General features: G+C 40.7%; 1 protein-coding gene across 2 annotated transcripts in view; it reads right to left on the reverse strand.

Moving 5' to 3' along the window:
- Positions 1-6670: 6670 nt before the first annotated feature.
- The window catches only part of CHST3 (carbohydrate sulfotransferase 3), a 140378-nt gene continuing 133757 nt past the window's right edge, over positions 6671-13291 (reverse strand). For both annotated transcript variants that reach the window (XM_044298319.1, XM_044298320.1), the window contains 2 exons: positions 10553-10803; positions 6671-7984 (listed from right to left, as the gene is read on the reverse strand). In XM_044298319.1, the coding sequence (XP_044154254.1) occupies positions 6730-7984; positions 10553-10689 (1392 nt within the window). In that variant the 5' untranslated portion in view covers positions 10690-10803 and the 3' untranslated portion in view covers positions 6671-6729. The remainder of the gene's footprint in view (positions 7985-10552; positions 10804-13291) is intronic.

The following is a 13291-nucleotide window of genomic DNA, read 5'->3' on the forward strand; positions in this document are numbered from 1 at the left end:
AATAAAGCTGTATGGCTCACTATTTTAAAGAAATAGCCTAAAATCCAGCACACTTCTTTAAAGGGGTTTTCCAGATCTAACTTATAACTGAACCATCCTTATGATAGGACATCAAAATCAAATCAGTGGGGTCCCAAATCCCTGACCCTAGCCGATCTGGTGCCAGATCAAGGCACCAAAACTACATAGTTCAATATACTGTGCAGTGGCCATGTCTGGTCACTGCAGTGCTGCTTGCATTCAAGTGAAGGGGAGAAACACTGCAGTAACCAGGCCCGGTCAATACACAGTGCATGGAGCGGTGTCATTCCTGAGCCTGGTTGTGGTGCCAAGGCTCCTAAAAAGGGCTTATCGGTAGAGTGCCAGGCATCATCCCCGTCAATTTTATATTGACGACCAATCCTAAAGATAGGGCATCAATACATTAGCTCTGGAAAACCCCTTTGTATATAACCAAATAACAAATAGAAGGGCTCTTTAAAAGCAAAAATTTGTGTGCATGCCACCCTAAATAATCATTTTGAAAGCTGCAATTTCTTTCCAGTAAAAAATAAAATCTGTTAAGTTTTTTTCTTTACTCTTATATCTGACCAAAAATATGTACTTATTTAAGGGTCCCCAAATATTTGTTTCAGGTCCTAAAATCCTCCAATGGGGGTTAAGCCACTGCCTGACACCATTCTAAGGCTACATATAACTGGCAGCCTGGGTTTTTTGAGGACAAGGTATTAATTTAATGTATACTGCACTATACCTGTATTATATATGCTGTGGATTTACTATAACACTGTGAATGAAAATAAAATTCCATGATTTGCACCTTAATTCATAGAAACAGACCAGTGCTATGCTACCTTGTCCTTTTTCCGAGTTGTAGAGGTCTTAAGGGACGTCTTGGTGTCAGGAGTACACAGAGGGCATTATAGCGCAATAATGAGCCAAAAGTAGCAAAACCCATCTTGCTAGTAATTTATGGCGTGTAGTGAAGTGTGAACCTAAACCAAGCAATGTACATACAGCTCTCTGAATCAGAGGCCTCCATGCTGCCAGGAATTACCTCAATAAGGCTTTACTGGGAAACAACATAAAGGGTCATTTATTGGGCGGAATTTATCATTAGAGCTTCATGTCTGTGAGTTCTGTAAACCTCTCGGGATTGTAGGTGGGAAAGGCAAACCTTCAGTGTTCAAAATGTTAAGTTTAATACTGTTCTATTAACATTATGTAGGAAATGTTATTGACAACTTCGTGGTACATACAACTCCATGGTACATACAAATTACTATCTTGCATCTTGTATCTTACTTTCCGTACATTTACAGTGCACAACACATACACATTTACTACTGGTTATATTATCCAGAGTTGCTGTCTGCTTATTTGATAAACCATTTGAAGATAAAGGAAAAAAAAAACCATTAATAATATATTGGAAATATTCATAACTGAAACATTAACATTTAAAAAAAGATGTGAATGGAATTCATATACCTCTCTATTAAAAAATATATATATATTGGTTATCGTATAGTATAGCTATTATACGCCTGCATACCGTATGTCTTTTAGAAAGCTATTCATTTGTCCTTTGTAACATGGGGAATGCTGCTGTGTAAAATACATGCAATATTTATAAATGTATTAGGTGCACAAGCCTCATGAATGTGTAATCATCTACCTATTCATTATGGATTGGGTTGTATTTCACTTGTACTGTCGCTCTTTGTTTCTTGGAAGCAGCATATTTGGACAATATAACCAGTAGTAAAAGCTATCAGAGAAAAAGAACTATTCCAGCATTTGGAATCCACAAGGCACACAGAAGAACATTCCACCGGCTAGCCATTCTACGCGTTCGGACTAAGCCTAGTCATTATTCATGTTCATAAATAAGGACTAGGCTTAGTTTGAAACACGTAGACTGGCTATCCGGGGGAATGTCTTTCTGTGTGCCACATGGATTGTTTTAATTGTCTTCGAATAAAGGATTTTTTTACTACAAGCCCTCCAAGTGCTGGAATCGTCCATTTTCTATGATACTGTGTTGGATTCACTTCACCAAAGATCCATTCACAGAGGTCCATCAAGGTGGTGAGCTGACTGCACCTCTGTTTTTGTCAGTAGTAAAAGCTGTATAAAACTATTGAAGGTGTTGTCTCCTATATAGGTACATTGAAAAATCTACCTTGGAATCTGCAGCAGAAATCCTTGGTTTCTGCTGTAGATTTGCAGTTGTACATGCCATGAATTTAGCCATTTTCAAATGGGCTAATCTGCATGTGGCTACTGCAATTTCCACCTACTTTTCCCCCAAAATTTCTCTGCGCAGAATCCACCTTGACAACAATATAAGGCGGATTTTAACCAGATTCCAAGAAGATTTTATGGCAGAAAACATACTGAAATCCATATGGAAAATCTACAAGGTGAACATATCCTTAGATAGACTCATATACTTGCCTTTAGAATTCTTTACTATTTCTCTGCTGCCATTGCTATCCATCCATAGGGACATTAGTGGCCCATCTAGTAACATCTGTTTGTTGTGATGTCACTATAATTAATACATGTGATTGGCCAGCCTTCTGATCCAGGTTTACAACTAGTGATGAGGTGAGGGATCCTAACAGTGGTAGCAAGGGAATGCTACAGAATTCTAAAGATACGTATTTGTAGAATTCAGCTATTATCTTTGAGTAATTTCTTGAAAACCTTTTTGATACTGGGAATACTGATCGGGAAGGGGACACACTATACGAATAGTATATGAAATATCTGGACAGTCTGTGTCTGCCAGAGTGGAAGTTGCTCATAAATACAAGCTTTCCTCTCCAGCCCATAAAGGGGTTCACATATGTGTTGGAGGCTCAGTTCGGGACCTCCATCATGGACTTTGTCAAAAACATTAGAGAGAAAAGTCCTGCATGCAGGACTTTTTGCTCTGCTAAAAAAAGAGTTCTCCCTGACAGAAACCAAACAGATCCCAATATAGTCAATGGGATCTGTTTAGGTCCATTCGTGTGAGTTACGTGCCGAATCCGGCACTTCCATTATTTTCATTGTTCCGCTCCTATTACTGAGCAAATCTAAAGAAATCAATAAGGCTGGTGTCAAAAAAGAGCCCTTAAATAATTGTTTGCCAAGCCTTAATTTTGAGAAGGACCAAGTTACCATTTAATTGCTGATATCAGAGAGAAAAAGGGATCAGAGAGTTGGATTTCAACATTGCCCAATCCTTTTGTTCTGTTCTGAGATAGGCCAACCAAAAAGGAGTCTGGCAGCAACTTAGGGTCCTTTCACACGTCCGTATGTGTTTTGCAGATCCGCAAACTGCGGATCCGAAAAAACACGGACACCAGCAATGTGCGTTCCGCATTTTGGGGACCACACATCGCCGGCACTCTCATAGAAAATGCATTTTCTTGTCCGCAATAGGACATGTTCTATTTTTTTTTGCTGAACGAAAGTGAGGATTCACAAATGCGGATGCGGACAGCACATTCTGGCCCCATTGAAAATGAATGAGTCCGCACCTTTTCCGCAAAATTGCGGAACGGATGCACACCCATTTTGCGTACGTGTGAATGGACGCTTACACCCCACGCGCCATCCAGAACCTCTGCTCGCTCGTCCGAGTCGAATATTCTTCTATAAAATTGTATAATGACAGTAAAGTTACCCTAGGGATATGTGGTCTCTTTTAGTAATTGTATAAAGTTCAAAAACAAATCTTCACTTTATACATTTTTTAAGTCAAATTTTTAGACACAACAATGTCACGGAATCTTTTCAAAGGCAGCTAAATAACAAAGCTCTAAGGAATTTAAATGAATATCCTGATCTTTTCACAACATGCCTACTCTTTGTTAGAACAAATTATTGTCATGTCGGAACTTTCTTCTCCCATGTTACTTACAAGGAAAAAAGAATCCTAATTAATGTGTTGAGGTTTACTTTGCTAATCCCAGAGAAGGACAAGTTCCAATATGTTGGCAATTACATACCGTAACATGAAATGATATACTCTTTACATAAAATGCACTTTCAACCAACACAATACTTTAGCACAAATGGCTTCTTTCAGCAACTTGTAACTATTTTTGACTTCCTTCATACATATTTTTTGGTGTTTTTCAGCATTTTCAATGCTATATTTTTTAAACATTTTAAACATGGTTTTTTCGAATCCTATAAAGAAGGCAATAGTAAAAAACAGAAGAAAAAAATGCTATATCTAGAATATGCGGAGATTTAAAATAACACAAAAGATTTGTACGTAGTGCGTTCTGAACACTCTGTAGACTTAACATCTAGCTGAATTAAAAGACCGCTAAAAACATTGGTTAAAAAAGCCAATAGAAACACATGAAAAAATGTGTGAAACCAGCCTAATTTGTATAAATAATCGAACTGTAGCTCATTTATGCCCAGTCTTGGCACCATGCGTAAACAAATCTTATAAATCTTATAAATTATTGTAAAATAGTTTTTCTAACATAGTCAAATATATAATTATGATTAGAGGGATGTTCCAGTTTCAGTAAGAAACCAGGACAACACTTGGAAATAGCATAAGTTTACTTTCACATATGCGTTGAAAGTAAGGCTGTTCTGGTTGAGTAACAGCTTGCCGGAGTTCATCTTATCGACATAGTCAGATAGGGCCATAGCACTGACAGACCCCTTTGATTATAATGGGACCTTTCAGAGATCCAGCCTGTTTCCACAGTTAGTGCCAGGATTTGGCCAGACAAAAATCAGTGCTTGCACTAGTTTTTGTGTGGACAAACCCTGGCACTCATGCCAGAAACTGGCCAAATCCCCATAGGTCCCATTATAGTCAAAGGGCTCCGGTGGTGAACAGCACTATTCGGCAATGCCAGATACGATGAACTCTGTAAGCTGTTTCTCTGCCAGAACAGCCCCTTTGAAAGTTTTAATGCATACTGTATGTGAAACTAGCCTAACAAACAAAGAAAATCAACCAGAGTATTTACCCAGTAGATCTAGTGCCACCACTCTGACTCTCCCCATTTAGTTTTGTTTACCTGGCTGCAATTACATCACTTTGACAATACCTGTAGCCAATCACAGGCTTCAGCAGCTCACCAAGACCAGTGATTGGCACCAGCATTGACTTATTGTCCATGCAATGTCACCTCTGGAGCCTAGGAAAATACATTCAGTGGGGAAAACTATTGTTGCAGCACTGAATCTATTGGGTAAGATTTTTTTATTCTAGTCTATTTGCCAGCATTGTCAAGTTTCTTGGTGAAACTGGACCACCCCTTTAATTCATCATGGTATTGTTGGATTTAAAACTGCATGTTCACATTTAGTGCATTAACACTAGCTCTAATAATGGACTCACTTGGTGTCCAGCACTATTAAGGACCCCAGGGAAATATTAAAATAATAGATGACCGTTAACTAGCCATGATAAAACCAACCCTGCATGTCCACTTTTTGGTGAAATTATAATTTAATGAAGAAAAATTGTGCAATAGATCATAGGGGGAATATAAATATCTAGAATAATGCTGATTACTGGTATTTGCTCCCAGTGCTTGTCTATTGGCTAATGTCTACTAGCTGTTTTGTATACCAGTGAGAAAGCCTTAATATGATTGGGCTAACAAAAGTTCCTTTATGTGGATCTTAAATTATAGCATAATCTCTACACTGAACTAGTAATAAATGCATGGACAAGACCAGCTGCCCACTACTCTGCTCTGAACACTACGCAGTCCTACTGAAAAGCATTCATTATCGCATTAGAAACCTCACTGAATGGAGAAGACAAGTAAGACGTCTGCTGACACTTTATGGAGTGTTAGAACAAGCTAGAGTGAGAAACAGGTGGTGCAACCTCACAGCCTTAAGAAATAAACTAACTTGACTTCCTCTGGTATAAAGTATTTGATGTTCCATGCAAAAGACACAGCCAACTGTGTTTAAGCTTTGTAAGAAAAGAACATTTTTAAAGGTGAAATGATAAGGACTTGAAGTATTGCAGCTTCTCATGCCAGATACGTCATAAATATTTTTTTTTTCTTTTTGTAAGTGTCTAAATGTGCAAGCTCAATCTTGCTCAGATACAGTAGAATGTCACTCTCATGTTCCGAGTGTCGTAAAGAAAGGTTCTGCTCTGAGTGGCAACTATATTTGTACAATAACAGTCCACTGTCTCTGTATATAAGAAACTCTAAATTATAAACTTATCACTTTGGAAAATAACCATTCACAGAAGCTGTTTTCCCCCCAAAATGGTAAAGCTTTCATCCACGTGATTTCATAATTTATGTGTAGTATATTTTGAACAATTTTAATTTAAGAATAGTCTTTGAAATCGTTGGATGCCTTGCAGTGCAGAAAATCCTCAATTCAGCTTCAGAAAACAGCATGAGAGATAAATGCATCTTCCAGGCATAGACTTATTCAGTACCTGGAAAAGTAGGCAGTTTCTGTACATCAGCAGGAATCATCTGCTTTACAAGCCAATCTGGATAATCGGCATCTTCAGCTTCTTCCCCTGATAGTTCAATAAGAATGACTTCCTAATTTAGGAAGCAATACACTGAAAAATGTACAAAGGCTTAAAAGATGGTTTGTTGCGGCTCAGCAGGTGCAAATTAGCCCTCTCCCATCTGCCCCCCCCCCCCCTGTTTCAAGCACAATGTTCAATGGCAGTTCTTAACCCAAGATATAAATAATTTAAATAGCAAAACACTACGTCACCCAAAAATTAACCTTATCTTCTAGCAAACTGATTGATTGATTTGTGAGTGTCTCTAAGTCATTAGCCAGCTTGTAGCCAAAAACTTTCATTGCTGGTGCGCACACATCCTGAACTACCTGGGCTAATTTAAATGGTATGCTAAATCGCCACTTCTCAAACTGTTCTGAAGAATTCTTTTGAGTAGAATAGATTCCATTACTGTCTTGGGGTGCTTGAGTATTCTTGGTGATCCACTCTTCTACCTGTGGTGTAAGTGTGATCCCAGCAAACCTATACATTTCTTTGGCCTTTTGAAGAGGAGATCTAGCAATGTCTTCATAACGCATAAGCATGTAGCGACCTCTAAGCCAATCAGGTTGACTTAAGCCCAGTTCTGCAGATAAACGAATGCTCTCACAGTTGCCCCTTAATTTTTGGACTTCATCTTCATGTATGGGAGCTGCACCTTCTAGGGCCCATTTTTTCCATGACTCATATTTGCCAGAGAAAGCTACCATGCGAGAGGCTAGTACAGCTCTTGGGTCACGCACTAACTGTATTATCCTCATGTCAAGTCGTGGATCTTCAACAAGAGTGCGCAGGAACCCTAGCTGTCGGATACGTACTGCCTTAATGGCCACATGTTCTTTTTTCAAACATGCCTCCATTGCTAATGTCATATTAAGAGGACCACATCGGCGAGTCTTGCAGTGATACTTTTCAAAAGCTTTTTTCACAAAAGGGGTGCAAACTGGGTCTTCACATAAAGACTTGCTAGACCCTCTACGAAATAAGAATCTTGTCAGATGGTCTTCAGGAGGTGGTGAAATAAAGTTCTCCAAGATATGTAGATCACAAAGTAGAAGTTGCTGAAGAACATCTCTGTAAACAATTGCTGAACCAACTGCATTGGCACCAGTAGATTCAAAGGACACTGTTCTTTCAATGTGCCAAAGGGGTTCAAACAAGTAAAACATATTTCCATGTTGATTAAAGAACTCGCCTACAAAAGATGAGCCTGTGCGTGTGGTAGCCATCAGGAGTATATGCCTACGAGGCATTTTTGGAAGGCCTGCAGGAAATGGGTTACTTCCTCCAAGTTGTAGGGTGACATTAACCAATTGTTTCCTAAGCTGAGAAAAAGCAGAGTCCAGTTCACTAAGAGACAGCAAGGAACCATTTTCTGAGTAGACAATATTGGAGTCTGTACTGTTGATCTCAAATATGTTTTGTGGCATTTGCTTGAGGATAAGTTTGTCTGATACCCTACAATTAAAAAAAGAAAAAAGAAAATTATTAACAAAATATTTCCCATATTTCAATTATTTATTGTATGTATAGCAGGAACCTGATAGAGTCAAAAAGAAAATGTCTTCTATATGTTTTTAAATATTTTCCCTGGAACTGTAAATTACATGAACTATACATATTAGACATGACTAAAATAGTCAGGGCCTGCCAACTTAGGCTAGGTCTACACGACGACATTTGTCGCGCGACAAAAAGTCGCGTGACAGATAGGGCGCAACAGTTGTCGCGCGACATTTTGTTGCACCAATGTCGCGCGACAATTTTTATAATGGCAGTCTATGGTGTCGCACTGCAACATGCGACATGTTGCGACTGCGACGCGACAGTCGCAGAAAAATCCATCTTGAATGGATTTTCTGCGACTGTCGCGTCGCACTCGCAGCATGTCGCATGTTGCAGTGCGACACCATAGACTGCCATTATAAAAATTGTCGCGCGACATTGGTGCAACAAAATGTCGCGCGACAAATGTCGTCGTGTAGACCTAGCCTTAAGTCTTGTGAAAATAGCATGGGTCTTGGCTCTAATGAGGCAATTCAATTAATTAAGTTATAAGTGCTGATGGGGAAAATCTATACTAATCAACAGCTGAATCTTTTTATCTAAGATTTATATGTTAGAGTTGAATAGTAAAGCTTCATGCACAAGAGCAATGTGCACAAAACCTGTACAGTGGAGCACAGGGCCTGTATCGTTCCATTCTTTTTAGGCTGCTTTCACACTAGCGTTCGGGTTTCCGTTCGTGAGCTCCGTTTGAAGGAGCTCACGAGCGGACCCGAACGCAGCCGTCCAGCCCTGATGCAGTCTGAATGGAGGCGGATCCGCTCAGACTGCATCAGTCTGGCGGCGTTCAGCCTCCGCTCCGCTCGCCTCCGCACGGACAGGCGGACAGCTGAACGCTGCTTGCAGCGTTCGGGTGTCCGCCTGGCCGTGCGGAGGCGTGCGGATCCGTCCAGACTTACAATGTAAGTCAATGGGGACGGATCCGTTTGAAGATGCCACAATGTGGCTCAATCTTCAAGCGGATCCGTCCCCCATTGACTTTACATTGAAAGTCTGGACGGATCCGTCCCAGGCTATTTTCACACTTAGCTTTTTTTAGCTAATATAATGCAGACGGATCCGTTCTGAACGGAGCCTCCGTCTGCATTATTATGGGCGGATCCGTTCAGAACGGATCCGCCCGAACGCTAGTGTGAAAGTAGCCTTAGCTGTAGGTACTCCATGTGCTGCTGTAATGTGTCTCCATATGACATCATGTATAATCAGAGACATGTGAACATATAGTAGGGCTCCAAAGATTTCTATATGCTATTCCTGCAAACAGACCAATAATCTTTCATTTGGGGTGATTTATAGTTATCCAAAACTTTTCAAGCCATAATATTACAGAAAACAAAATTATTCCATACATTTTTATACATGTAGGGCTCATTCACATATCACATGGCTGTTTTCAGAACCAATTAAAGTCCTTTGGGACTATTCAGATGGCCATTTTTTATTAGCCAGTGAATAGCGGCCATTGAAAAATAGGACATGTCCAATTTTTGGCTATTTTTACAAGCAGACAGACCGCACTAAAATCAGTAGGCCTGTTTTTAATGGCTGTTTAGATAGAAGTGCTCCCGTCTAACAGCTGTTAAAATTGGATACATGAGCAGGGTGTAAGGAAGGATTTAGAAAAATATATACTCACCTTGCCAGAGGCACCACTGGGAACACTCGCACTGGAGGCAGCAGGACCTGACTTTCCCATTGTGGAGACATCACATGATCACACTGGAAGCGTCAGGTTCTGTGTAGCAAGTGATCCTGGCGTGCCTCTGGTAAGGGGGGTTATTTTTAATTTTACCATTAAAAACTGATGCAAAATGGATGCAACACAGCCATTAAAAATGGATAAATGGTCAGAAAATGGATCAACACACTGAAAAAAAAAAGGTCAGGAAAAACTGATAGGTTATATGTTTTTAGCGGCCATTTTTTTCACTGTTGTGTGAATGTAATCTTACAGGTAGCATCTCTATGTTTGTTAAAACTGTTTGCAATAATATGAGTGATACAAATAGACATGTTGCTTAAAGCCGCTGCCATAAATTTCAGGAAGAAAAACTGCATAAAAAGCTTTTCTTTGCATAGGCAAAATGGATACAACATTAAGCAAGATAATAACTGCATTGATTCTGTCTGTAATGTGAATATTTAGGCCATGTTTACAAGCTCACAATTCTGGCATGGATTCTGTGTCTAAATCCGGAAAAATCTCAACGTCATTCTGCAGCTACTGCAAGTGAAAGGGGGAAAAACCTGTGTAATGACCTAATGGGGCTAATCCACATGCCTATTCCCTGTATATCCATGGTAGAAGAGTTTCAGCCACAGATTTCTGCCATAGATTCTTTGAAAAATGAATGTCAAGTTAGAAATAGGCAAAAGTGTGAACATTGCCCTAGGGGTTAAGAAATATTCCTGTCTTCTTCATTTACTGTTCATTAACTAAACTTAATCTCATTCTCTTACTTTGAGATGATCTTGTTTTCCTTCTCAATTATGACCAGAACCACCACTAAGACTAAGAAGAGAGCATATTTGGCTTTCATCCTGATTGTCCGCAGCACATCTCTGAGGTTCATGAGGATGTACTGCAGTTTATCCATGGCTTAGACAGTTGGAATGTCACTTTCTTATTTTTTGGTGCAGAAATTTCTCTCCTTCTTCAGGCATTAGGACAAAGCCATATCTCCAGAATTCTTGCATCCTTAACAATGTTCCTACAAAGAAAACAAAAATGTTAATATTGCTTTTAATTTGGAGAATGGATGGATTGCAGCACCAAGAAAGATTGTCCAACTAGGGTCAAGGGTGTATTAGACACCCGGATTACACAGACGATTGTCTGGAGGGAAGCTTTCCCTCCCGACTATTGCCTAATCACTTGCTGAGCAGACCACTGCTATTACATGCAGCAATCTCCTCAGCAACATAAGGAGGAGCGATCGCTATGCCATTGCTCATCCCCATGCTGTACAGTGGTATGCCGGTGGCAGATTGTAATTAGACAGAAGATCTGCTGCCGAAAAATACTGATCTTTCAGGATGCTGAAAGATCTGAATTGCCCGTTAAACAAGCATTTACTCGTTCATCGTGCAATCGGCAGCAATATTACACTGCAAGATGATCATGATTCGCTAATAAATGTTCAAAGAAAATCTACCCGTCTAATACACCCTTTACTCTAGTGCAGGGGTAGGCAGCCTCCGGCTCCCAGCTGTTGTGAAACTACAACTCCCAGTATGCATACTTGCTCTGCTCTTCTAAGAACTCTCATAGAAATAAATGGAGCATGCTGGGAATTGCAGTTTCACAACAGCTGGGAGCCGGAGGTTGCCTACCCCTGCTCTAGTGTGAAAAATCTAATTACAAATAGTAAACAAAGGAATGGACAGTGCAGAGCTCATTCCTGTAACCATTACAAGAGGTTATCATCTACGTCTAGAGAAAAGAAGGTTTCACCAACATCATTACAGATCAGTGAATTTCACAAAAATTCGATTTGGATGATTCGCCAATTTTTTTTAAACGATTTGATTAGATCAGAATTAATTTTTGTCGAATCGCGTTAAAAAACAGCTATTTCCTAGCTGCAGAAAGCTTATGTAATGGTGTAGAACATTGGTACTTGCAGCAAAACGCATAGTGAGTCTGCTGTGGTAGTGAAACAATACTGTGAGTCAGTATGACATGCAGATGACATGCGCCACTCTTAGAATCACTGCACACTTTACTTATTTGGGCAGTTACGGGGACAAAACTGACCAAATAACTCAAGTGTTACAGGTCAATGTTAGCGTCAGGTCTAAAGAACCGTCCAACGGCCCAAGATCCTACTATAGCATGAAAGCGCACATTTATTTTACACTGTCATCAGCCGATTCCATCCACATAGATGTCTACAGAACCTGTTCTATTAAACGTTTATACAAGTAGAGCCCCACTAAAACAGTGGAGAGGAGTGTCAGCAGTAAGTTTGTGTTGACATCACTGATTATTTTTCCCTTCCTCTGATCCGTCAGAACAATAACACCCCAAAAAAGGATCCTGTCTGTTGAGCATCCACCTTCACTCGTTGAGCATTTGGTCAGTAATCCATCAGTATTGCTAAAGCCAAAAAAAACAGGAGTGGATCCAAAACCGAGATGACACGTGAATGGATTAATTGCATGTCTTATATGTTTTGTACCCACTCCTGCTTTTGGCTACTAAATCATAAGCCAATACTGATGGGACTATACAGGCCTTACAGCTGCTACACAGACAGAATACGTTGTTTGTCTTATTTTACCTTCCTTCTGACAGATCAGAAGAAGGGTAAAAAATTTATGATGTCAACCAAGCCAAAAAGGCAAAATAGTGGCCCAGTAATGGAGTGGGGAGGATGGGAGAACAGCTTGAGAAGTCCACAGAGTGGACCAATGACAAAGTGTTGAGGTAGCAGCAGCATGAGGAGACCACATAGTGGCCCAGTGACATAGTGGGGAGGTGGCAGCAGCTGCAGCATGAGGAGACCACAGAGAAGCCCAATGACATAATGTGGAAGTGGCAGCAGCTTGAGGAGCCCACAGAGTGGCAAGGTGACATAGTGTGGAGGTAGCAGCAGCATCAAGAGACCACAGAGTGGCACAATGACAGAGTGTGGAGGTGGCAGCAGCAGCATGAGGAGGCCACAGAGTGGCAAAATGACATAGTGTTGAGGTAGCAGCAGCATCAGGAGACCACAGAGCCGAAAGGTGACATAGTGTGAAGGTGGCAGCAGCATCAGGAGATCACAGAGTGGCATGGTGACATATTGTGGAGGTAGCAGCAGCAACAGGAGACCACAGAGTGGCACAATGACAGAGTGTGGAGGTGGCAACAGCAATAGGAGGCCACAGAGTGGCAAGGTGACAGTGTTGAGGTAGCAGCAGCATCAGAAGACCATAGAGTGGCAAGGTGACATAATGTGGAGGTAGCAGCCGCATCAGGAGACCACAGAGTGACCCGGTGACAGAGTGGGGAGGTGGGTGGCAATAACAGTACCAACTGATGATGGTGGGTGTTAAAAGGAGCACTTGGCATCAGATGTGTGGCATCAGGCGGGGGGCAGAATCAGAATAGTAGCTAAAGCAGGTAGCCAGAAGAAACCAGTCTCTTTTGTCAAGGTTTGGGTGAGGCAGCATGGATGATCTAATCTAAAGCATCAGGCATTGGTGGGTGGAAAT

Source organism: Bufo gargarizans, chromosome 6 (assembly GCF_014858855.1).
Source record: "Bufo gargarizans isolate SCDJY-AF-19 chromosome 6, ASM1485885v1, whole genome shotgun sequence".
Classification (NCBI taxonomy): domain Eukaryota; kingdom Metazoa; phylum Chordata; class Amphibia; order Anura; family Bufonidae; genus Bufo; species Bufo gargarizans.